Source organism: Hippocampus comes, unplaced genomic scaffold (assembly GCF_001891065.2).
Source record: "Hippocampus comes isolate QL1 unplaced genomic scaffold, H_comes_QL1_v1.1 scaffold51, whole genome shotgun sequence".
Taxonomy (NCBI): Eukaryota; Metazoa; Chordata; class Actinopteri; order Syngnathiformes; family Syngnathidae; genus Hippocampus; species Hippocampus comes.
Genome location: NW_017805497.1, coordinates 2,421,566 through 2,444,848, shown reverse-complemented (window position 1 = coordinate 2,444,848; position 23,283 = coordinate 2,421,566). Strand labels below are relative to the sequence as shown.

Here is a 23,283-nt window from a genome sequence, read left to right as displayed (position 1 = left end):
AAGTGTGATATACAATTTCTTTATTATTATTATGGTATTATTATTATTATTATTGATTGAGGTCTGACCCATATGGACATACTTTGTACAATCTGTTGTTTGATTGTAGTTTTAATCAGCATAAATATCTAACTGAACCAATTTTTCCCCAGAGTCTTCCCCAGTGTGATTACATTCATTTGTTTACTGAGAGAAGCTGGGGTACTTGGCTACAACCCAAACATTACTCATCACTTTTGTAAATATTGGCTGGCAACTGGATTCTAATCAGCCATTCTCCTGATTTAAAATCTAACACTATTGTGTGTGTGCATGTGTGCGTGCGTGCGTGTTTCTGCATGTGGATTTCTGTTGATGTTTCATTCCACCTCATTGACGTCATCAGATCATATTGAGCATAAACAGCTCTGCATCTCGACACCCCCTCTTACCTCTGTCAAGTCAATACCGCTGCAGAATGACTGCTGTTCAATTGATTTATTCCATTCTGATCGATGCATCACTGCGCCCCTGCAGATTTTCAACTTTTTACATAGCGCTAAAAGTAGAACCCGGGGCTCTGTGATATGGTTAAAATTTTACATCTTGATATTTTTGCCAGCTATCTCGATAATGATATTACTATGGATTCAGTGAAAACTAAGCATGAAAAAAACCCCCCCAAATATCAATTCAAAAGGATGTGGAATGTGTCGTGTTTTCTTTTTAGAACTTACTGACAGCCATCAATGTCAACAGAGTCAGCAAAAAAAAATAAAAATGTTTAAATTTACTTTATATTGCCACTGTGCTTAAATGATAATTTTATTCTACAACAGAAGTGTCTGTTGGGTTTGTGTATGTAGATCAACTGCTTCAATGTATGTGTCCATGCACAACCGTAGTAAGCATCAGCATGTTCAGAATTCAGAATGTGTATGGATGGGTTGTTTGGCATGGGAGGAACCCCCCCCCCCCAAAAAAAAAAAAAACATAACCTCTCAAAACCACGCATGACGATGGTTGTCTATGTATTGATGCATTAAATGGCGATGTGGTGTGTGAATTTCCAGTGATATGAACTATGCCTGGATCGCGTTTTGACAGCCAACTAAGATTCCCGTTGTGACCGAAACAAGCGCCTTGCCTGCACGGACGGACTGCTCACACCTTTTTACAGCAATTTTTGGAGGGTGCACACATCTGCTTGTTGTAAATGAATAATTCATAAGAGAAACAAAACGTACATTTTGAAGATGGTTTTCTTAAGATGTGCTTTTCCTGTAGGCGCTGCAACATTGTCGACCTTGGTGGAGGTCCGCCCTCTTCCTTTTGCCATTCTAGTGTAAAGATCCATTTGTGTACATGTGAATGAAAGTTGTGACCTGAGAAATATTCTCACACTTGACTTTTTCGTGCCAGCTGGAGAGTTGCAGTGTTTCCCTCGCTTGTCAGTGTACACGTGAGCACACACAGAGTTATCGCTCTGTTTAGCCTGACCTATATCACTAGCCTGTTATTGGTAGCGCCTTGTCTGGGAGGAATGATCGCACTAATGTACATTTACACCTCAATGACTTTGATACAAAGAGAACGCGATAGAGAGAAAGAGCGAATTCTGTCGGCAAAACAAGGAGATGTAAAAGCTATTAACTGTGAGTAAAAAAGTAGAAGAGGCACCAAGACAGTGAAGGCAGAACGAAAGGAGAAAGAGCAGTCTAATGATGACTCGTTGACATTTCATAAAAGCATTGGAGACTCCTGAGTTGTCTGCTGCGGCTCATTTCCCTCTGTGGCTTTGTTGACCCAAGCACACAGCTTCACCTTGGAGATAGATTTCAAAAAAAAAAAAGAACTGTGTGTTGTCAAGATGATGAAGTGTAAATTTAGCCTTTTCCTTTGTTCTATTTTTAACGTATTTGTTGGCCACTTCTCTACACCTGCAGAATCGAATTGGGTCCAACACTGCAGCACAATGGAAAATGGCCAGCACGTACATTATGCCTCATACTTCGAAGCTACTCTATATCCAAAAGTCTGACAGACACATTTTATACCTCTGATTAAGATTGCCAATGTACAGTATTAGAAATGGCTTGTTGCTTTTATAGTGCTAACAACACTGAGAACATTTTGATAGGTTCATGCATTGGATGTCATTATACTGTCAAAGAACCTTGAGGTTCACTTTTAACTTTTTAAAAATTGATGTTTTTACAAATAAATCACTGTGAAGATTCACTGTACTTTTCCATAAGAATGATGTGTATGTAAAACCACAGATGGGCTCGTCAGTAAGTTTTGACGCCATTATACTGTCAAAGAACCTTGAGGTTCACTTTTAGCGTCAGAAAGTTGTTGAAGTACGGGGCACTTTAACTTTTTAAAAATGGATGTTTTTAAAAAATAAATCACTGTGAAGATTCACTGTACTTTTCCTTAAGAATGATGTGTATGTAAAACCAGAGATGGGCTCGTCAGTAAGTTTTGACGGTCTGTCATTTGTCATTCGCCAGCTGGGCTACCTTTCCCTCATCGGCAATCCGCCATTATTTCCAACTGACCCAAACCGTAATCGTCACTCTGTCACTCCGTCATTGTTATTTTAACCGCACTTCCCTCATCACTAAGCTTTCGTTGTCACTGCCCAATTTAATTTTTAATACTAAAATGATACATGGAGTACAGTATCTCCATCATACAGTTCCTGCCCAAAGAGCTTTACAAAGCCTCACATTCAATTATTTGCTAACTTAATCTTAAGTACAGCACGAGGCAGTTCCAGCGCCTGCCTCTGTTTTAACTCCTAAATCATCCTAAAAGTGTTTTACCTTAAAGATTATCATGACTTAGTTTAACCAGGATCCCACTTCACATTGTGGCCCCGAGTAAAATCCAATCCAAGTCGGTTAAAATTAAATGCTCCACACTTGCGGGCATCAGCAACATCGTACAGCTGAGGAAACATTCTCTCTGGGGCAAATAGCTTTCATTTCTTTTGCTATGCGTGATGGTGAGAGAGAGAGAGAGAGAGAGAGAGAGAGAGAGAGAGAGAGAGAGCGAGGTTTCATACACTGTCGAGATAGGTTTCATCGACTGTACTACTGTGTGTATTTAAAGCTCATTAGCTGGCTAATTTACTATTCACATTCACGCACATCCACTTACGGGCACCCGCTTCCATGTTAACAGCTCGACGAACCCACTTACCACCACACGAGACATCCGCACACATTAAGGACCCCATTAAAAGGCCAGTATACACAACACAACACACCTCGCTGCATAGCGCCACCTACTGTCCAGGAACTGCAAAGTGTTTCCATATACAGTGTAGTTAGTGCAGTCCGCTCAAATAATTCACCCCTGCGGACAAACACACGAAACAGGCGGTGCGTGTTTCTGTCACTCGTCAGCGAAACGAAAGTTGGTTATTGACGAACTGAAAAGGTCCGTCGGTACTGACCTGGTCAGTGACCCGTCCTTCATCAACCTTCCTTCAGTACTGACTGAATGCCCACTTTGAGTTAAAAGCCTACAGCTGCTCATTACATCATCAGTCAAGAAAACCAGCCACATCAAAAATGGAGACATGCCGTGGATTCTAGAGCATAAGCATATGCTTGATGCAAGCTACTTCTGCTCCACAGCACACAGCATCCTCAAAAGGAACCTTAACATCAGCAAGGCGTTCACCACAATGCAGTGAATGCAAACTCGTTTTCATAAGGAGCACGGCGGTGGTCTAGGCTGCTTTGTCCGCTTGTGTGTGTGTGTCTGTGAGTGTTGTAAAGAGAGTCGCCTGGAATAGCTAGCAGTCTGATCCAAAACTGTCATGTAGTGTTAGACCTAATGGGAGAGCAATGTCTATGGCAATGCACACACGCACTTGCACTCTAACATGTGCACAGAGACAAAAACAGGTGCACTAATAACCCCAGACAGGATTTGTATTGTATAGAATATTCTCAAAAGAATTGTAAAGCAATAATTATACATGAACGTAAAAGCGGATTATACAAAGAGTCTCAAAAATGTCACCCAGTCTGTACCTGCTGTTGAATTTTTGAGGATGTTTCTCTCGCATGGTGTGAAAGCGGTGTGCGATGGAGGCGTCCTTTTGGCGCAACAAATCCGCATCAGTGAGCCACAGAGACATACACACACACACACACACACACACACACACACACACACACACACACACACACACACACACACACACACACACACACACACACACTAGTATGCTACAGTGAATCAGCAGAGCTGGCCAGAGGCTTTCATACAATAAGGCAAAGAAGAAAAAAAATGAAATGGGATAAAAGCACTGAATGTCAAGCCTGGGTCACACATGTCTCTTCCCATTGCTGATTCTTCATCTCACCACCTGGCTGACAGAACACTTACTTGACTTATTCATCATGCTCCTCCAACTCATTGAAAAACCAAAAACATTGAGGCATTGCATTAAGGTCACCAGGACAGAATTTTTTTTATAAATGTCCGCTGGTGACAACGGAAAGCTATTTCATATTGGCACTTTCAAGGGACCCTGAAATTCATCCTTACAGGCACTTTTGTTCTAACCTCTAAAAGGATGAAATAAATATGTTTGGCTTATTAGCATGTTGAAAGAAAAAATATTTATTGACATTAATAATGTAAATGATTCCAAGTTTTTTTAAATTATTTTCATATGGCACAAAACATTAACAAGTGTATTTTGGCACTTTGGTTCAGCTTCTGGGATGGGAAATCCATCCTGCAGGTGCTCACCTCGCAGTTCAAGGTCGCTTTTTTTAAATCTGGGTCTCAAGGGCAGCCACCCTGAGCTCGGCCCTAAGTTGTCATGGTGATGGAATCTGCTACTTGCTATTGGCTCAGCATTCTGCGGGGTGGAATGAGTGCTAGCTGATTTGCATGCGACTGGAATGTGTGCTCATCAGATTAAAAATAAGGTTAAAAAGTGCTACAATCAAACAATGCAAACCAGCATCATTCATATTTTTGGCAGGGGTATAATTGTAAAATGCTTTTTACCAGTAAGAGCGGTTTGATGTGTATTCGTTCTCATATTCTAACAGTGACACAATCTTGTGTGACGACAGGCAGCGTTGACTTTGTTTGTAGCTGCGAGGTCACGCAGAAGTTCAAGTACTAGTCTGGGAAACAGGATTATAACAGCCGTGCTCAGGAATTTCATCATCAGGATTTCCCTCAGCTTGCAGTCTTTGACCTGCTAGCTAATTAAAAACTTGGAGGAAAGACAAAGGACGTTTACCTCCTTTCTTCTTCCTTCTCATTGTTCACCGAAGAGAAAATCCAGGATGATGTGGAAGAAAGTTCTTTCGAGGCCAACCCAGGTCCTTGAATTAGCATACTGTGCGTGTTTCGGTTCCCGAGTCTAAAGTTATACCTTTGAATGCAGGGGATATACTAAAGCGCTACTGAATTTTCCACCAAGCAGTACAGTCCCGTTTAGCTCACCAATGTTTCATTCACAAGGTAAACGTTTAACTCGGGAAGACTGTAGATTATCTTTTTGGGCAAGCTTTGGAGCTGGAAGATCACGGTTCTCCTGCAGTATTTGCGAGTCAACGTACATAATGCAGTTTTCTGGTACCAGGAACGAGAGGCTGTGCGACCTTTGATTTGTTTGAATATTTCAGTAATAAGAAATACAGGACTGTTAAATAGAGTTATTTCTGAAAAACTAGGCCATCTCGTACCTGGATAGTGTTCGGGTTCGATTCTACGGTCTGGATGTCAGCGATCTCATCAGTGGACTTTTCCCCGCAACTGACTTCAAAACATGAAGAGAAAGTATAATCTTTCCAATGACCTTTGAATGTCAATGAATATCCTACAAGAGCAACCACTCCAGTCAACTTCTGCCTCATCTTTGCTTTCAGAAATTAAACTTGCGTCTCTTTTTTTTTTTTTTTTTGTGCGTTGCATGTGGAGGCTCTCAGTCGTACAGGAAAGTTCCATCGTAGAAAGGGTTCCACAGGTACAGATGACGACTGACGGAACCCTTTCTACGATGGTTTGTGCGTTGCACTTAATTACTTAGTTCATGAAAAAAATAACCAACTCAGCCTTCCTGAGCAGAGCGAAACAGTTCGCTGAAGCGGGTTCGTCCTGAGTAGGTGTGATAGCACGGAGTCTCTTTTGGGCAACTTTTGCACTCCATTTGAGCGTGATGATTTACAAAAACCTAATTTTCATGGTCTGCAGAGCGCAGACGTTTAGGGACGCTCTTGCACATTTGGTCAAGAGCTATGCAGGGTTATTTTCTTGTTGAAGAAACTTGCTGTCCAAGCTCAAGTGTCTTATGCAGATTTTAGTTTAGTTTCGGAGAGCCGGCAAGAGATATAATAAAACGCTGTGTGCGTGTTATTTTTCTACTCTTCTCTCGGAAATTGTGACATTCATATATTGTGGTCAGTGTGCATGCATGAATGTGCACGTGCTTGCCATTGTGTGAGGGGCGGAGGAGGTTGGGGGAGGGAGGAGCGTTGTTAACACATGGAAGTCATGCAACCCTCGGGACTGCAGAGCTGGAAGCGCATTTTTTTTCAACCTGTTTACAAGCGTGCGTACGTGTGTGTTTTGGGCGGTACACACAATTAAAGGACCGTAGTTGCATTAGCAAACGTATATTTAAACAGGCGTGTCTGTCATGCAAATATAATGAATGTATGCATGTGTGTGTCTGCGCATTACCGGAAAGAATGTCCTTTAACTATAAAGGTCAGATATTACCCAGCATTCAGGTGTATTTGATTCATTCATTGTATTTTTTAATCGAATTACATCCATTCTACCTGAAGAAAAAAAATGACATTGTTGTCATGTTTCTCTTTTTTTTTTTTTTACTCCACAGATTATTGCATATCAGCCATATGGACGCTCTGTCGACTGGTGGGCATATGGAGTGCTTCTTTATGAAATGTTAGCTGGACAGGTGAGTCTCTCTTACACACACACACACACACACACACACACACACACACACACACACACACACACACACGAATAGAATAAACAAAGCATTTCATATCCATGCGACTCAGTAAACTGCCAAACTATTAGTTTGTTTTCACAACAGATGACAAATATAGGCCTGTTAGTTTTATTTTGTAGTTCTACAAGTGTTGCTGCACCTTTTGTCTCAAATAACAGAACTTTGGCTCAAGACAGAAAATCGGCCATGCGATGATTTGCATAGCACAAAACTTGAGGCACTACACCTTCTTGTATTTTCAACAAATGCTACCAAATCTATAATTTTTTAAATTCAATGAACATAACTTTTTACCTGAGATGCCCCCATGCCTCTGAGTACGTGAGGAACTGGGTAAAGAGGTCATGACGCAGATGGGCTATCTCGAGCAAGCCTAGTGGAGTGTAAACGACAAATAATTCATTTCCTGAACTGTCGAGACATCCAGATTAGAGTTACTGATGATAAACCACCCAGCGAGGAAAGCACAATGCTGGGTTATCTGCTGCCTTTGCTCAGAAAGTTCTGCTTTGGGGAACTTCCTTGCAACAAATTTCTCTATGATTGGAAGTCCTGTATTCTCTAGCTATTCAAAACTTCAATGAATGAAATACAATGACATCCAGCACACAAACGAGCACAGATTCTGTTTGCCTACGCCTTGATCAAATTCACTAAGATCGCGTTGCACCACGTGTGCCACAACTTAGACCTGCTTTCAAATGGTATAAAGTCGGGGAATAGGCAGTGGTTCACTGTACTCCATTTTGCCTTGAATTTGGCAGACGTGCTAACCACTGTAAGAGTGGTTAGCACGTCTGCCAAACGGTTAAGGGTTCCCGTGTTCAAATCATGGCCCATATCCTCCTATACACGATTGAAAATGGATCGAAAGTTGATAAGTAGATCCGAAAATTGAAAAGTAGTTCACTCCATTTAACATCAGTTGTTTAAAGATGCAATTAATTAATAATCAATTCCATACAAATGACCTTATTCTTGACGGTACATCAATTGATAATTCAACTGTAATTTCCATTTGAACTGCAGAGTTTTAAAATTTGGTCATTTTATATTTGTATGTCAGAAAAAACCCTGATTAAAAATCTCTAATTGCTCCACTGTTGGATCCCTCTCATGCTCCGCGGCACCACTTAGCAAAATGTTTGTGGTCTCAGAACTGCAACCATGTATTCATCCCATGTTTGATAATGGATGAACCGCCAACCCTCAGCAACATCACGCTCCTTCTATTCGCAGCCTCCTTTTGATGGAGAGGACGAAGACGAATTGTTCCAGTCCATTATGGAGCACAATGTGTCCTACCCAAAGTCCTTGTCCAAAGAGGCTGTTTCCATCTGCAAAGGGGTGAGTGAAAGGTTCGATACATCACTGGCGGGTTTCAGATATGCCACTTTCTGTGGTCAAGCAAGCGGTGGATCTGCTGTATATAAAAAGTTAATGTGAGGCGATTCAAACCTCCTTTCGACATGCAGCATCAGTCACAATGCTCCAACAGTGTGCGGTTTCAAACAGCACACTCCACTCTGTTCCCCCACACCCCCACCCCTACCCCAAAAAACAAACAAACAAACAAAAAAAAACTAGTCCCAGGCGAAGCTTGTGCATATCAGCAATTTTAAGTGCAGTCGGTGGCGCTCTTCATTGAAGCCAACATAATTTAAATTCATGTATAAGGATGTCTGCTTGTTCTACAATTCTCGCATTTTTGTTCTGAAAGAAACAGATGTTCTATTTCAGTGTAAATAAGAATATATGTTCTTTAAATCTGGTTTGACCACCTCTCCCACATTTTTGACATACACACACAGGTGCATTATTAAAACACTGTAAGAACCCCCTTTTTTTTGTCCATTAAACCTGTACTGTAAAACATACTAGCTCTGTACAGTTACCATCATCGTCATCATCATTTTCCCAAATAGTAAATTATCAGTACCGTATTTTTCGGATTATACGTCGCTCCGGATTATAAATCGCACCAGCCAAAAAATGCATAATTAAGAAGGAAAAAAACATATATAAGTCACACTGGAGTATAAGTCGCATTTTTGGGGGAAATTTATTTGATAAAATCCAACACCAAGAACATACATGACATCTTGAAAGGCAATTTAAAATAAAAATAAGATAGAAAACAACACGCTGAATAAGTGTACGATATGCTAACGTTACATGACGCATAAACAACGAACTGAGAACGTGCCTGGTATGTTCAAGTAACATATTAAAAGTTATTCAGATAACTATAGCATAAAGAACATGCTAACAAGTTCACCAAACCATCAATGTCACTCCAAATCACTAAATCCAATGGAATCTTCATCCTCTGTGTCACTTTAAAGCAACTCCACCAACTCCGGAGGTAGAAGATGCAGCGTTTCCTCTTCTACGTCGCTTACGTCCGACTGATCGTGGTTTTATCAATATAGGTCTAGAGCGGACTCTTGTGGTTTAATGTGAAAATAACATGTGAAATGATATAATAATGTGTTAATAATTTCACCCATAAATCGCTCCAGAGTATAAGTCGCACCCCCAGCCAAACTATGAAAAAAAACGTGACTTATAGTCCGGAAAATACGGTAAATGATATGAAAATTGTTTTTTGTGTAATTTCTTTCTTTGTATACTACTTCTCAATTAACTTAATTCACCCTAAGTTACTTTGATGGTTTTCACCGTGGAAAATATGGGAGCGCACCACAGGCACAACATGAAATTTGGTGTGATGGATTTGAAAGTGTTGGTGGCAGACAAACACATTGCTGTACTCAATTACACAAATCTATCGCTCTGATCATTTTGACGAAGCCAGCAAACGCATAAAAGCCATTTCGTTTGTTTGATTTACTTTCTTAAAATCATGTGAATCGCTCGCCACCGTTCACAAGCATTCACCGCTCAGTGAGAGACTGGCTTGAGGCTTTTTAAAAGGCCGCAGCTCCATGTTATACTTTGTACACACAATAATGACTAATTTTAACAGGTTGCATGGAACTGACATGTTCAGTATTGATATTATGGGATCATGAATGCATTATGCATTACAAGATTTATTTAGACAATAGTGTGTGAATATGGGGCACTGGGTCTCTTGGGGGAACAGCAAGTCAGGCACATAATATGCTGGAACATAGCATCTCGGTCAGTGTCAACAACACTGTGAGTTAATGCAAATTGTGACAGGACACAAGATAAATGTTGTTTTCAGGATACTTATTTAAATTGCAGCTATGCAAACAGAAATTCATCATAGCCGAGTGTCCTGGTCCAGTTAATTCCAAAGCTGACTCTTCTGTGATTTGTATTTAGCTTAGCGGTGGTAATGTGTAATATGAATCAAGTACTTTAACTGGAAAGAGTCTTTTAATAAATGAGTCTTTTTTCAAATGATTATTTAAAACTTTTAAATTACTATTATAAATTAATAAATTGTTTTAGGTGGTATAGTTTACTTGGCACGTACCTCCCCAAGATGGCCGCCACGTATACACTTCGTTACCCGGTTACTACAGTGCTAAATTGTCCAGTATTCTATCGTATTCATGAATTGATGAACACGAAGAGGGAAAACAAGATCCGGATATGATAGTTGGTGTGATTAAAAGTGGCAGCACTACTCCAAAGGGAAAACAAAGAGACGGCACGTTTTTAAAAAAAATGATGGTTATGTCACTTATTTTCGAGCCCTTCTGTGTTGTTGCACTATGGTGACCTAGAAAGGCAATGGAATCACATTAAGGAACGCATTAGTGAAAAAATTACTCTGGAGAGAGTTACAACAAAACAAAAAACAAAACATTTATAGTAGAACTGTGATGTAAGATTACCCCATGTGATAGACTTGTTTTGACACCATATCCACTTTGTTGTTTTGTACATGAAACAGCTAATGACTAAGCATCCATCCAAGCGTCTGGGCTGTGGCTTTGAAGGAGAGCGGGATGTCAGAGAGCATGCCTTCTTCAGACGTATTGACTGGGAACGTCTTGAGAGCAAGGAGATACAGCCACCTTTCAAGCCCAAAATGGTAAGTCCTGTGCACATACACTTACTATAAATAGTAGCAAGAAGAGTATTTGCTCAGTGGAGACCATAACGTAGTACATCGATCATCTGTTACCAGTCCTAATGTCTCTGGATGTTGTGGGAGTGTCTTGATTGATACCCCTTTGCAACACTGGGTGGACATCTTGGAGAATATCTCTAAGGGTGGAGGAACATATCCAGGTTGGGGAGTAGATCCCGTTGGTTGTATCCTCAACAAGCATCTGAGATCATTGTAATATTTATTCATTCATAAAAGTGAAATTTGGCAGTAACTAAATGATATTCGAGTGTCAACTACAATGAATGCAGTGCAGTGCAACCAATATTTTAACTCTGACAGAGAGATTGGTTACAGATTTCAGCCATATACGCCAATGAAAGCACAAAAATAATTCCATGCTGTTCACATTTGCCCACACATGTACGACGACCGTGATATGAACAGAAAGACTGCTTTGAAATATATTATTGTTGTAAGGTAAAATTTAAACAACACATTTCAACACTCGATCATATTTCATTCACGTGTCCGTTATCGACTCAAGCAACACTTTCTAAACTAAGTTGTGAACAACATTAGCCTGATTTAATGTTATACTACATCACTACATTATTATAACGTTTCCTGTGTTTATGACAAATCGCCATCCATCTCTAGACTCCGAGTGCTTTCCCACCACCCGGTCGTCAGGGGGATGCAGCCATTTAGGTATAGCTCATGAATATTAAACAGAACAAGTCATTCCAGTCCATCAAGGGGCTACCTGACTAAACAGCTTCATTGTTACCGTTAGATGTATGGAACTTACCAGGCAATCGTTTACAGGCTTTATTGGCACCTCAGCATGAGGAACATTATCATTATATTGTTTACAAGAATTTTGTCATGCTTAGTCAGTGGTAACTACCAGTCCTGTGATTCTAATCAATCCGATGGCAAAAACAACAGGCAGAAAAGCAGTAACAGTGGTAAACATAGCTTAAACATGATTATCATCATCATCATCATCATCGTCGTCATGGCTACTGGCGATCATCTTCAACTGTCATCAAATTTTAACCCTGTGCAATGGTACGTGTACGCCGCAGAAGTCCTTTCAATGTGAATCAAGTCCACTTACCTCATGGTAACTTCTGGCGGATATTCTTGTTGTCCATGCATGTTCTTCTTGTCCTGCTGACCTTTCAGAAAAAGGTGTCGCAAAAAGCCAAACAGGCCAAAAGTTAACCCTGTGATGCAGAGCTGTAGGGACAGGGTATAGCATATGTGACATACAGTATGCTCCATGAATAATTCCAAATCTTCTTATGCCAATGTATAATGCACACCGTGTCAATTATTTAAGAAGGGTACAATGAGGCAAGTCTTGTCAACCTAAACATAAAAACAAATATAAGCATGGAGTACAGGTAGAATTTGTCATAGGAACGCCTGTGTGTGTGTGTGTGTGTGTGTGTGTGCGTGTGTGCGTGTGTGTGTGTGTTACACATTTGAATACAGTATTTCTTTTCTTCTTTCAACTCTCAAGGGTTCCTCTTCCTCTATTAAGGTGAATCCCGGCCTGACTATCCCTGCAGCCTCCTGCTGCTCAATGGATGCACTTTTGTGTGATGTTCGTGTTGTGTGCGCGCGTATGCGTGACTTTCAGTTTCAAAGATCGTATGTTAGAATAACGTGAGTGCTGTGGGAATAGGGGCAAGCTGGGTATGCATGTCCCGTATACATACTTTATATGTGTCTGGTGCACAAAAAGTGCACGTTTTCAAAAATGGAAAAAGAATAGAAGCTTATTGCTCTTGTGCTTGTCCACTTTTGTTCTGGTCCAATTCTACATTGAAGGGAAGCCAATGCATGTGTGTTGGCACTGTCATAGCGCAATGAATGTTTGCACGGCAGTACTGTAGATGTGGAAAAAAAATAAGAAATGGTCGTGCCAGGATGAATGTCATCATCTGTTATGTAATGGTCGATCACGTCCATCTCAGCTCTGGAATACGGCACTGTGGAGTCCATTACCAGCAAATAGCTATTGTTATACTCCCTTCACACTCGACTACATCCAACCGTTCCTCTCCAACCCATTCTGTCTCCCTCTTTTATGCACACCCATCTTTGCTCAATCCCATTTCATCCGCCTGCGACAGCTGCACAATTGCAATCAATACCCTCACTGCATCCTGCTGAGAGATTCAAACGCGGATAAAAACTCTGTGTCAGAATGAGCATCAAGGCATTCTCATTAAGTGTTCATCCATCACGGGATGTCGTTACCCGGGCAACAGCAACAACATCCATTGAGCGGTGTGAGCCAGAAACGCCCACTTATGGATAGCCGACATGCTTCATGGCTTTAAGGAGGAAACTAGGTCAAGTGTAGAAGCTGTTGATTGATAGTTGTAATGAATAGAGGATGAGAAAGGAAGAGTGGGAGGGTTTGTGTCATTGCACAAACAATCTGGAACAGTGGCCACGGATGACATAGCTAATGGGGTTTGTGGCCACTCGCATGAATTACGATACATTCAGTTGTGACTCACTGCAGCTGTGTAAGACAATGAAGGTACACACTCGAGCAAGATGACATTGACACATTGCCTATTTTGGCCAGCACTGAATGGACTAAATCGGATTTATTTACATTTTGACATGACGGCATCTATGTTGGCATCAACCCTGCACCTAAAGAAATCATGCTCATGCAGGAAAGCCGTGCTTTTCCAGTGCTATTCAGCACAAGATGACACTGAACTTGGGATGTCCTGATGCGATCACGTGATCAGAAATAAGAGTCCATCACGTAATTTTCAGCTGATCCGCTATCAAGTGAAAATAAAGTCCGGGAGTTTCTTGGTGAAACATACGCTGAGTTGAAATGTCTTCACTGCTAATAAACAATTCAATGTTGGATGATGAGATGAGGTGAAGAGTGGAGCGCTTCTCACAGCCGTGGCTATAGAGGGAGCGAGGTAGTTACAGCACGTGAGAGCGAGTGTGTTGGCACAACTCTAAATGGAGGCGAGCCAACAGTTATCATCCTAAGTAGCTGACTTATTTTAATATGCTTGAGTGCAGAGGCGTGCATGGCTGTGTACATTCAAAGAGGGAGAGAGAGAGAGAGAGAGAGAGAGAGATTAAAGATGAGAGAAAGTAGGTCAAAATCCCACGTAGTACATTTTGTCACCGACAATGTATCAAGAGCATGGATCATCAACCCGTAAGATTTGGCTGAATCATACCATGAGAATGAGGGCATGAATGCTGGTCTAAAGAGATACATTTCGAGTCAACATGGCGCAGAGGCCGTGGTCCATGTCTCCATCATGACATGCTCTGTCACGTCTTGAGCTTCAAGTCATAAAAAAACAGAACGTAACACACGAATATGTTGGAGCGAAATGATTTATCAGCGGCAAAATTATATATGTATAGACACACACACACACACACACACACACACACACACACACACACACACACACACACACACACACACACACACATTTTTTTTTTTTTTTTTTTTTTTTTTTTTAGCATGCATAGTCTTGTCTAAAGAGAATACCAGGTCAGTTACGGATACTTTGTCTGCTTCCTCGATGAAGGTGGACAAGGTGGAACTAAAGTAATACTGTACTTTTGGTATTAAAAATGCTTTGGCCTGATCACAAAAACATCATTTCAAACAGGTGGTGTTTGAAAGGGTAACAGAAGGTCGGTTCCCAAAACCATACACACATACGTGGATTTGCAAGCTCGGTATTTGCAAATTAAACAAGCTAAAATTCCTGTGACACGTTTCCCTTTGCCACTCGAGTTGTTTTGTCCTGCAATGTTTCCTAGCCAGTGCCAGCTTCATTTAAAGATGCATATTTATTGCTGACAATTTGTCACTGTGCTTTTGGTAAAATATGTCAAAATAATAGAATACTAAAATATCCATCCATCCATCTATTTTCTGATCCACTTTATCCTCACAAAGGTCGCCGGGGGTGCTGTAGCTTATCCCAGTTGTCTTCGGGCAGTAGGAGGAGGGAAACCCTGAATCGGTTGCCAGCCAATCGCAGGGCACACATAGAAACACAAACATTCGCGTTCACACTTACACTAGGGACAATTTCAAGTGTTCCATTAACTTGCCACGCATGTTTTTAAAATGTGTGAGTAAACCGGAGCACCCGGAGAAAAGTCACACGGGCACGGGGAGAACATGCAAACTCCACACAGGAAGACCGGAGCCGGAATCGAACCTTGTACCTCTTACACTATGAGGCTGACGCGCTAACAAGACGACCAGCGGGCCACCATAGTAAAATATGTCAAAATTTATGCCACAAAATGATCAGAAGAACAGCTGTAAACATGTTTAGTTTTTAAAAATCTTCAACAACATCCTGCATGTCAAGCAAGTGCTGTTGAATATTTCTATTCTGTTGTCAATCGTGGAGTTAAAACAAAAAATCCCAAGATGGACATGAGAGGTCAAAGTGAGAAATGTGCCGCCTCTCTTGGGCAAAGGGTAGGAAGTGATGGATTCAAGACGACAGTTGAAGAACGCTAGCATTACCCATCAGGTATCTCTCATGCACGTACATACGCATACCACCACCAGTGTTTGTTTTTTTTTTTGTGTCGAAGAGTGGCTCAGAGGGACTGTCACCTGTTGGTAAAAATACCACTTTTGAATAAGGCGGACACACAAACACGTTTGTACTTCTTTGTATTGACCTGTTTTTGTTTTTTGTTTTTGTCAATTAAAAAAGAATGTCAGCAAAACAAAATTGTACATGCCGAGACAACAAAAAACATTTCTGCCCGCGCATTTGCACATTTACACACAATTGACACAAACATGAACACAGGCTTTGTATCCATCCCTACAAATAGTATGTGGTTGTATATCGTGTGTTAATGATAATTGTCAGTGTTTTTTTTTTGTTGTTTTTTTTTTTTTTGTAAAAGAGTCCGCGAATCATTTTTATATCTGTATCCGTAGTTGTTCACTTTATTTTGTCCATTTCACATGGCTACAGTGTGCGCAGTTACTGCTCTTGGCGCTTTTGTGGAAGCCTTTTTCATTTGACAGCTGCTTCAGGTGATGAGATGATGGTTGGAGGTTGAACGAGAAGTCGTGAGCAGCCACGAGGATTCTGCTCCTAGCACTGTGCATCCAGGCCAAAACATGGCAGAACAAAGTTAGAAGGAGCCCTACATGGCCGAGCGCGTCATGAATCTCTCTTGACCTAAATAAGCCGCTCTGTCTGAACAAGACTCAGATCTTAATTAATTGGAAAAGGAAAGGAAAGAACTGGTAGACACATAAGGGCAGCCAGGGACATCCCACAAGCAAGTTGAACTTATTTCGGAGAAGATTTCGACCACCAATTAGGTCAGGAGACAAGCTCATTCTTATCTACCGTTATCCACATATTTCTTATTCATTGTTGAATTCTAGTGGCTTTATTTTTGAGTCTGTTATCATCAACTATTTTTATAATGAGTACATTGGAATATCATGGTTGAAAACAATATGAAACAGACGAAACATTGTTTACATTAAGTGTGTTCAACTCTAGAGGCTTCCATGAATTATGTGTGATTATTCTGGTTAATGTACACACTGTACGGAATACAACATGCACCGCTCATTTATGAAAAACTGCAATAGGTAGCCATTAAATCCAGAATCTTCAAAGCTGTTATATGAGAGCCACATTGCCTGCCAAGAAAATAAATACAAACGAGTCTTTTTGTACAGCGTGCATTATGAACATCTGACAGACCACTCAGCAACATTTCCACGTAGTCTGGTCTGGTGAACGAAACCCCGCACACGTCTCATCATGACTCAGTCATCAAAGTGCCGTGTTTGTTACTGTCTCTTTGTCATCATGAAAAACAGGGGGCGACAACCAATTCATCTCGTCGTCGTGGATGAAAATAACACAAGATGAGGCAAACGCAAATGGCAGCATTCAGAGCTGATGTGAAAATTGTTCTGCACTACTTCTTGACTCAGAAACAACAGGCCCCATTCCATGTGCGCATCAGACTGAAAAACGCTAATCCATCCATTGATTTCCTATAGTGCTTTTCTTCATTTGGCTCGCGGTTGAGCTGGAGCATATACCAGCTGACACTGGAAGAGGCAGGCAGGGCAAACACAGATGAACAAACGTTCACTCTCACGTTCTCACCTCGATTCAACTCATCTAAACTCAACTATATTTTTGTGCACTTTAAAAACAACCACCACTGAATACAAAGTGCTCTACATGGAGCAAAAATAATTCATACAACAACAAACAATTAAGAAATTATTTAATAACTGAATAATGCCGAAGGTTCAGAAGGAGGTCATTCCAAAGAGAGTGACCAGCAATGCAAAAGGCTCGATCTCCTCTGAGCCTCCGCTTAGTTTTTGGTACCTCTAGGGAGCCAGTGAAGGGATGCCAGAGTAGGAGTTATGTGCTCCCTCTTATGAGTACCAGTCGAGAGGTGAGCGGCAGCATTCTGGACCAACTGGAGATGCTTAATGGAGGATTGGCTCACTTCAAAGTAGTGCATTACTGTAATCCAGCCAGGATGTGACAAAGGCATGAATGACTGTTTCAAAGTGCTGCTGAGAAAGGAGAGGCTTGCTGCCGAAGATTAAAGAAGCTGGATTTAACAACGGCACCCGGTAGCCGGTCCAATTTGAAATCACTGTCTAGTTTAAGACCCAAGTTCAAGACTGTTGGTTTAAGATAAGGAGCCAGGGGGCCCCAAGTCGGCAGGATGGGATGTACAAGGGCCACTGGGACCAAACACCATCACTTCTGTGTTCTTTTCAATGAAATTCAAGAAATGTAGTGCCATCCAGGTCTTGATTTCCTCCAGAAAGGATAAAAGTGGCCTCAATGAGAAAGTGTCTTTTTTGCTGAGCGGGACATAGATCTGACAGTCATCTGCATAGCAGTGAAAGGAAATACCATTCACTCACGTTAACGGACAATTTAATGAATTTAATTTACTCTTCAATGAACTTTGGCTTGTGTTTTTCCGATATCTGAATTGTATTTGAATATGTATACATGTATACCGTGTGATATGAATCCAATAACCATTTTTAATTAGTCAAGAAACCATGCACGCACTGTCATTCTTTTGCATGAAAATTAATTGTAGTTGTAGGTCACGTGTGTGAATTGTTCATACCAAGCTAAAACTCACATTGATTGAATGAGCCCCGTTAGTTTGTTAGTGTTCTGCAGCCGTGCCAATGCTGATTTGCTCTTGTGAACGCTCCACTGCCATAGATGTGAATGAGATCTGGAGCATGTAATGTGATGATAATAGTCAGGTGTGTTATTTTCCATTTTTACGCGTCACCGGACGCCGAATATTCAGGTGAAGGGTTTGCCTCAACCCACTTCATTTTGGAACATTTCGTGCACATTACCAACAGGTTTGAGTGGGAAATGGTTGCACACTTCTTGCAATGTGCACACTGTCTAGTTGAAGGTATACTCAATTTTGCAAGACATTATGCATCTTTTTGGAAACAGTTTAAAAAACAATTTATAGGACTTTTATGATGTTTATGTGGCTTCCAAAATATTGGTAACAGCCCATGTGATTTTTCTTTTGTTAAGATAAATTAGATGTTCAGTAGCTATCAAAAGTGGTAAATTTGGCATCTAGTAAACTTACAGATTTGTCTCGAGTTGGTCCCTGAATGGATGCGTTGTGGGAAGTTCACCCCCGATTTAAGTCTGAGATGACAAGTAGAAGTTGGAAAATAAAAAGGGCAAAAGAGCAAACTGTGATCTCGCGGGCCACATGGGCGGTGCGATGCCCCTCGCTATTGAGGAGCGACTCGGGTCTGCGGCGATATTCGGTGGTGCGCTGGTTAGAGAGTTCTTGAATGGCGCACGTTTGTTCGAGCCTGGTAGCGCCCATTTTGGAGATCACCAGAGTCCCTCGGTCATCGTAGAAAATGAGTGAAGAGGGGTCCTCATGTATCTGGTGTAATGTCAGATTTGGAAAACTGTCGCTGTTTGTTCCAGAGCAGAAGTTGTGCCTCATTGTTATTTTATCCCAATATTTTTTTTCTTGACATCATTCAGCCTTCTTTTTCTGTTTTTGGTGACTCGCTTTGGCAGTGTTACAGCACCATCTCAGGCCTGGCATGTATACTACGGCGTTTCAGCAAAAAATGTTTGGACACACATTTTATTCAGTGTTTTATTTTGGTGGTTGCAAACGTTGTTCTCGTTTCTCTACCTCCTTCTAAGTGTATCCCTTCTGTGTGTGTACCTGGCATGTATACTACGGCGTTTCAGCAAAAAATGTTTGGACACACATTTTATGAAGTGTTTTATTTTGGTGGTTGCAAACTTTGTTCTCGTTTCTCTACCTCCTTCTAATTGTATCCCTTCTCTGTTTGTTTTGTCAATAGTGTGGCAAAGGAGCTGAGAACTTCGACAAGTTCTTCACACGCACGCAGCCTCAGCTCACACCTCCTGACGAGCTGGTGATCGCAAACATTGACCAGGCCGAGTTTGCGGGCTTCTCCTTCATAAACCCGCAGTTTGTACACCCGTCTCTCACCAACAGCGCATGAGAAGGATGGCCAAACGTCTCACCCGCTCCGTACTCATCCGGCAAGGATCTCCTCTCCTCACTGCCGTCCACTAATACAAAGCAACAACGTAACATGCGACCACCACTTGACATTACAAAACTCGATGTATCGTTTCGAATCACAAGAAGGCATGCTGATTTGTTTTCGAGATTCTAGATTAGCTTTGATTTAGAGTTTGCTGCCACAAGACGTCATTTCTTATAGTTTACTCATGAGCATGTATTGTGTACAATGATGTCCTTTTTATTGAACGTTTACTCCAAAACTGGACACACTAAGACATAACAGTGTTTGTAACTGCCAGTAAACGATGTAAAGGAATCCACAATTTTGTGGCGGGGTGTCAAAGAAGCAAGAATATTTCAAAGGAGCGTTCAAAGCATGGATTTATTCTGTAGGTGCATGTACTGTATGACTTATTTCAGAAGCCTTCTCGTCCACACACACAAGCATCTTGTCTGTGGTTCATAAATTCGTTTTTAATGAAGAATGAAGAATAGCCCGAAGGTACCTCCTGCCTCGGGAAGGAAAGCTATCGTAGCCAAATATTGAAGGCGAGGTGGTGCAGGCGTTGGAGAAAAAAAAGCACCTTTTGATTCAAGGTTCCTGTATCATGTTTACAGCTTTCTGCCTGTTTAATTTATTTCTGTCTACAAGGTTTTAGTGTCATTGGATTTGTGATTTTTTTTTCAATTGCCAGAAGTAGCAACAATGAAGTCCGATTTTAAGACCGCATGCAGTGGAGCCTGACAAAGAAAGAAGAGCTGGTCATTATGGCCGGGGAGTCGTTCCAAATTACAAAGCCCGACGAAACTTCTATTCGCTTCTTTTCCCTGCCGATTGTACAATGTTTTTAGAATTCTTTGAACACATTTATCAACCGTTTGACTTTAACTCACAGGATACATTGACATATCTCACATACCTTTAATATAATTATCAAAAGTTTACAATGCATCTATAAATCATCCACAAGTACAAAACCCGCTAACAGAAGTCGACAAATTGTCATTAACTTTCTGTTTTTAGAAAATAACAACAGTGGCATTCCCCCTTTTCATGCACCCCGTAACCTGATAACATGAGAAGCTGTCCACTGCAGTAACCGCTGTCCCTGAAAGGGTTAATATAAACGAGACCTGAAGTTTCTTGGATACAGCACTAAAAATCAGATGTAAAGTTTCTGTTTTTTATGCATTATGTTGTGTTTTAGAAAACAATCTTTCGTTCGATTTGTCAATAGTAGAATAATGTTTGTTTGTTGTTTTTCCCGAAGCTATAAATGTTTGAATCATCCTCATCGTTGTCATTCGAGATGATCCAGAACGCGTCTAAATCAGTGTAGAACACCTTTGTAAATAATCCTTATGGGGTATTTCAAAAAAATCTAGCACATTTTTACATCGAGATCTAAATGTGCTTTTCTTACATTGTTGAGAGGATGAGAAACTGCAGTTTAGCAGTGTAGCATCTTTATAACGAGAGCTCAAGTAACACTGCAAGTTGCACATTTTGATTGATTGGATGAACACGGCTTACCGTCGTGGGATTTCAAGTTGTGTTGGACGAGCAAGCATGTGGGAGCATCGCTCATGTGAGACATTTCATGCAGCTTGCCGCTGAAATGTCATCGTCGATTTCAACCAAAAAGGAATTCTCCCCTCCAAATGCAAGCCCCTTTTTAAAGACTTTCAGTCAGCGAGAACAATAGGAACAGGATGCGCCCGTTGTGTCATCTTAACTTTTCACTCTTCATCTTTATATTCAGTATTTATAATATGTGTGTTGGATTTGAATAGCGTTTTTTTTTTTTTAGTTTTCAGGTGTTCGATTGTGACTTTCGGCACACTTCCCCATTGGCCAAGAGCCCGTAACATATCCCACCAGAAGTTGTTATCATGAGAATTTAGTAGCATTTATTAGAAACAAAAAAAAAATGCACTGAAGTAAACATTAATTTGATTTTTTTTCAACTGAAAATCACCCCAATAATAGTAAATTCTAGCATTTTCTTGCCACCTTTGTGAAATAGATTTTTTTTTTTTTTTTTACAAAAGTGCATTTATGAACATTTGGTCATATGAATATCGGTAGTTCCACAGAGTTGCATAGGTGTTTGTTTTTTTTTCTTCTTCTTTCTTCTTTCTACCCAAAATCTTGCTGCCGTAGACTGTAAATTTCCCCAGTGTGGGACAAATTAAGGATATCTTAATCTTAATTATAAGATTAACATGATTTATGTTTGACAACATGACTATTTTTCTTTTAACCAACGAAATACAACTGTGCTAAAACAGTTGAGCATCATTTTTAGGGTAAAAAATAATTTGTTTATTATTTGAAATATTTTGAGCACAAGGTTTGCGTATTTGTGGAGCTTTGCAGAGATTCATCGCTCATTTATTGCATGTCCTCAATTGACTCCTAAACATGTATCACACCCCCTTTTAGGTCACAACATCAGGATTTTGTGGCTTTATCATGTTTAACGAATCCACCTCCAAGATTAGGTAGCGACAAGCACTGAAACATTGTTAGTGCTCCTCTAATGCTGCTTCTGTCGCTCTTGACCAGTGGGACCACTTGCTAATGTCTCATTAACAACGGGGTTTATAATCTTAAATGTTGTGTTTGGTATTTTGTTAGCTTTGCTTTTGTGTTGCTTTTGCGTTGCCAGTTATCTCTCCAGCTTCTTCAGCCAATCAATTAAAAAGAAGCCCTCCCTGTAAATTCACACAGACACACACACACACACACACACACACACATCTAAACTTTCTTTCCTGCAATATGTGACGTATCGCAGCATATAGCAAATCATCTTTCCCGTGCCAAACAAATGTGCCAGACGCTGTTTTTCCATTCATCTCTCCTGCCATGAAGCACACCCGCTGCAGGCCACGTAACAACACACAAGCATTGTTTCCTTACTAGCTCGTAACACACAGGCGCCACACAAACACCGTAAAGTACCCGGTGCTTCCATTTGTCTCCTGACTAGCCAGGCTGACTTTGGTCTGAATACACATTCTTCAGTTTGAATTGAAACATCTCTGCGTGGCATTCAGTAAAAACTGGGGTGGCCAATAACTAATGATCATTGAGTTGACCAATGTCAAATTTAGTTGCTGCTCTTAGCATTTTTTAATGAATAATTTGACATCATATACTGAGAAGTGATAAGTCATTTTAATCGACTTTTATTGGACAATAAATCACATTTGTGAAGAATTGTCCAATGTTGGCCATCAACTTTCCTATAACGCTTTCAATCCCTTCCACCGAGATGCAATGTCACTCGCTACTATGAAAATGGGAGCCGCAAACGTCTTGAACGAAACAATTTGAGCCATTGCATACCTGACATAAACCTGCATATCATCACAATGCAATGAAAACTATATATTTGTCTTATGTTTTCAGCTTTTCTTACAAAGACATTTTTTTAATTGGTTTTAAAAATGGAGTATGGATATAAATTCATTCCCGTGATTGGACAGTGATGTCAATTGGTGGCAGGAGAATTGCCACATGAATGTAAATATATCCAAGAACATATTACAAGCTTTTTTTGGACAAAATGACAAAATAAAGCTGCTG

The 23,283-nt window shown here is 40.7% G+C and overlaps 1 protein-coding gene across 1 annotated transcript in view; it reads left to right on the top strand.

The window, feature by feature from the left end:
* Positions 1–21,605, top strand: part of LOC109519811 (protein kinase C alpha type) — a 91,648-nt gene extending 70,043 nt beyond the window's left edge. Inside the window, exons 14-17 of the mRNA XM_019876569.1 lie at positions 6,869–6,949; positions 8,249–8,356; positions 10,902–11,042; positions 19,498–21,605. Coding sequence (XP_019732128.1) covers positions 6,869–6,949; positions 8,249–8,356; positions 10,902–11,042; positions 19,498–19,662 — 495 coding nt within the window. The 3' untranslated portion in view covers positions 19,663–21,605. The remainder of the gene's footprint in view (positions 1–6,868; positions 6,950–8,248; positions 8,357–10,901; positions 11,043–19,497) is intronic.
* The last annotated feature ends 1,678 nt before the right edge of the window (positions 21,606–23,283 follow it).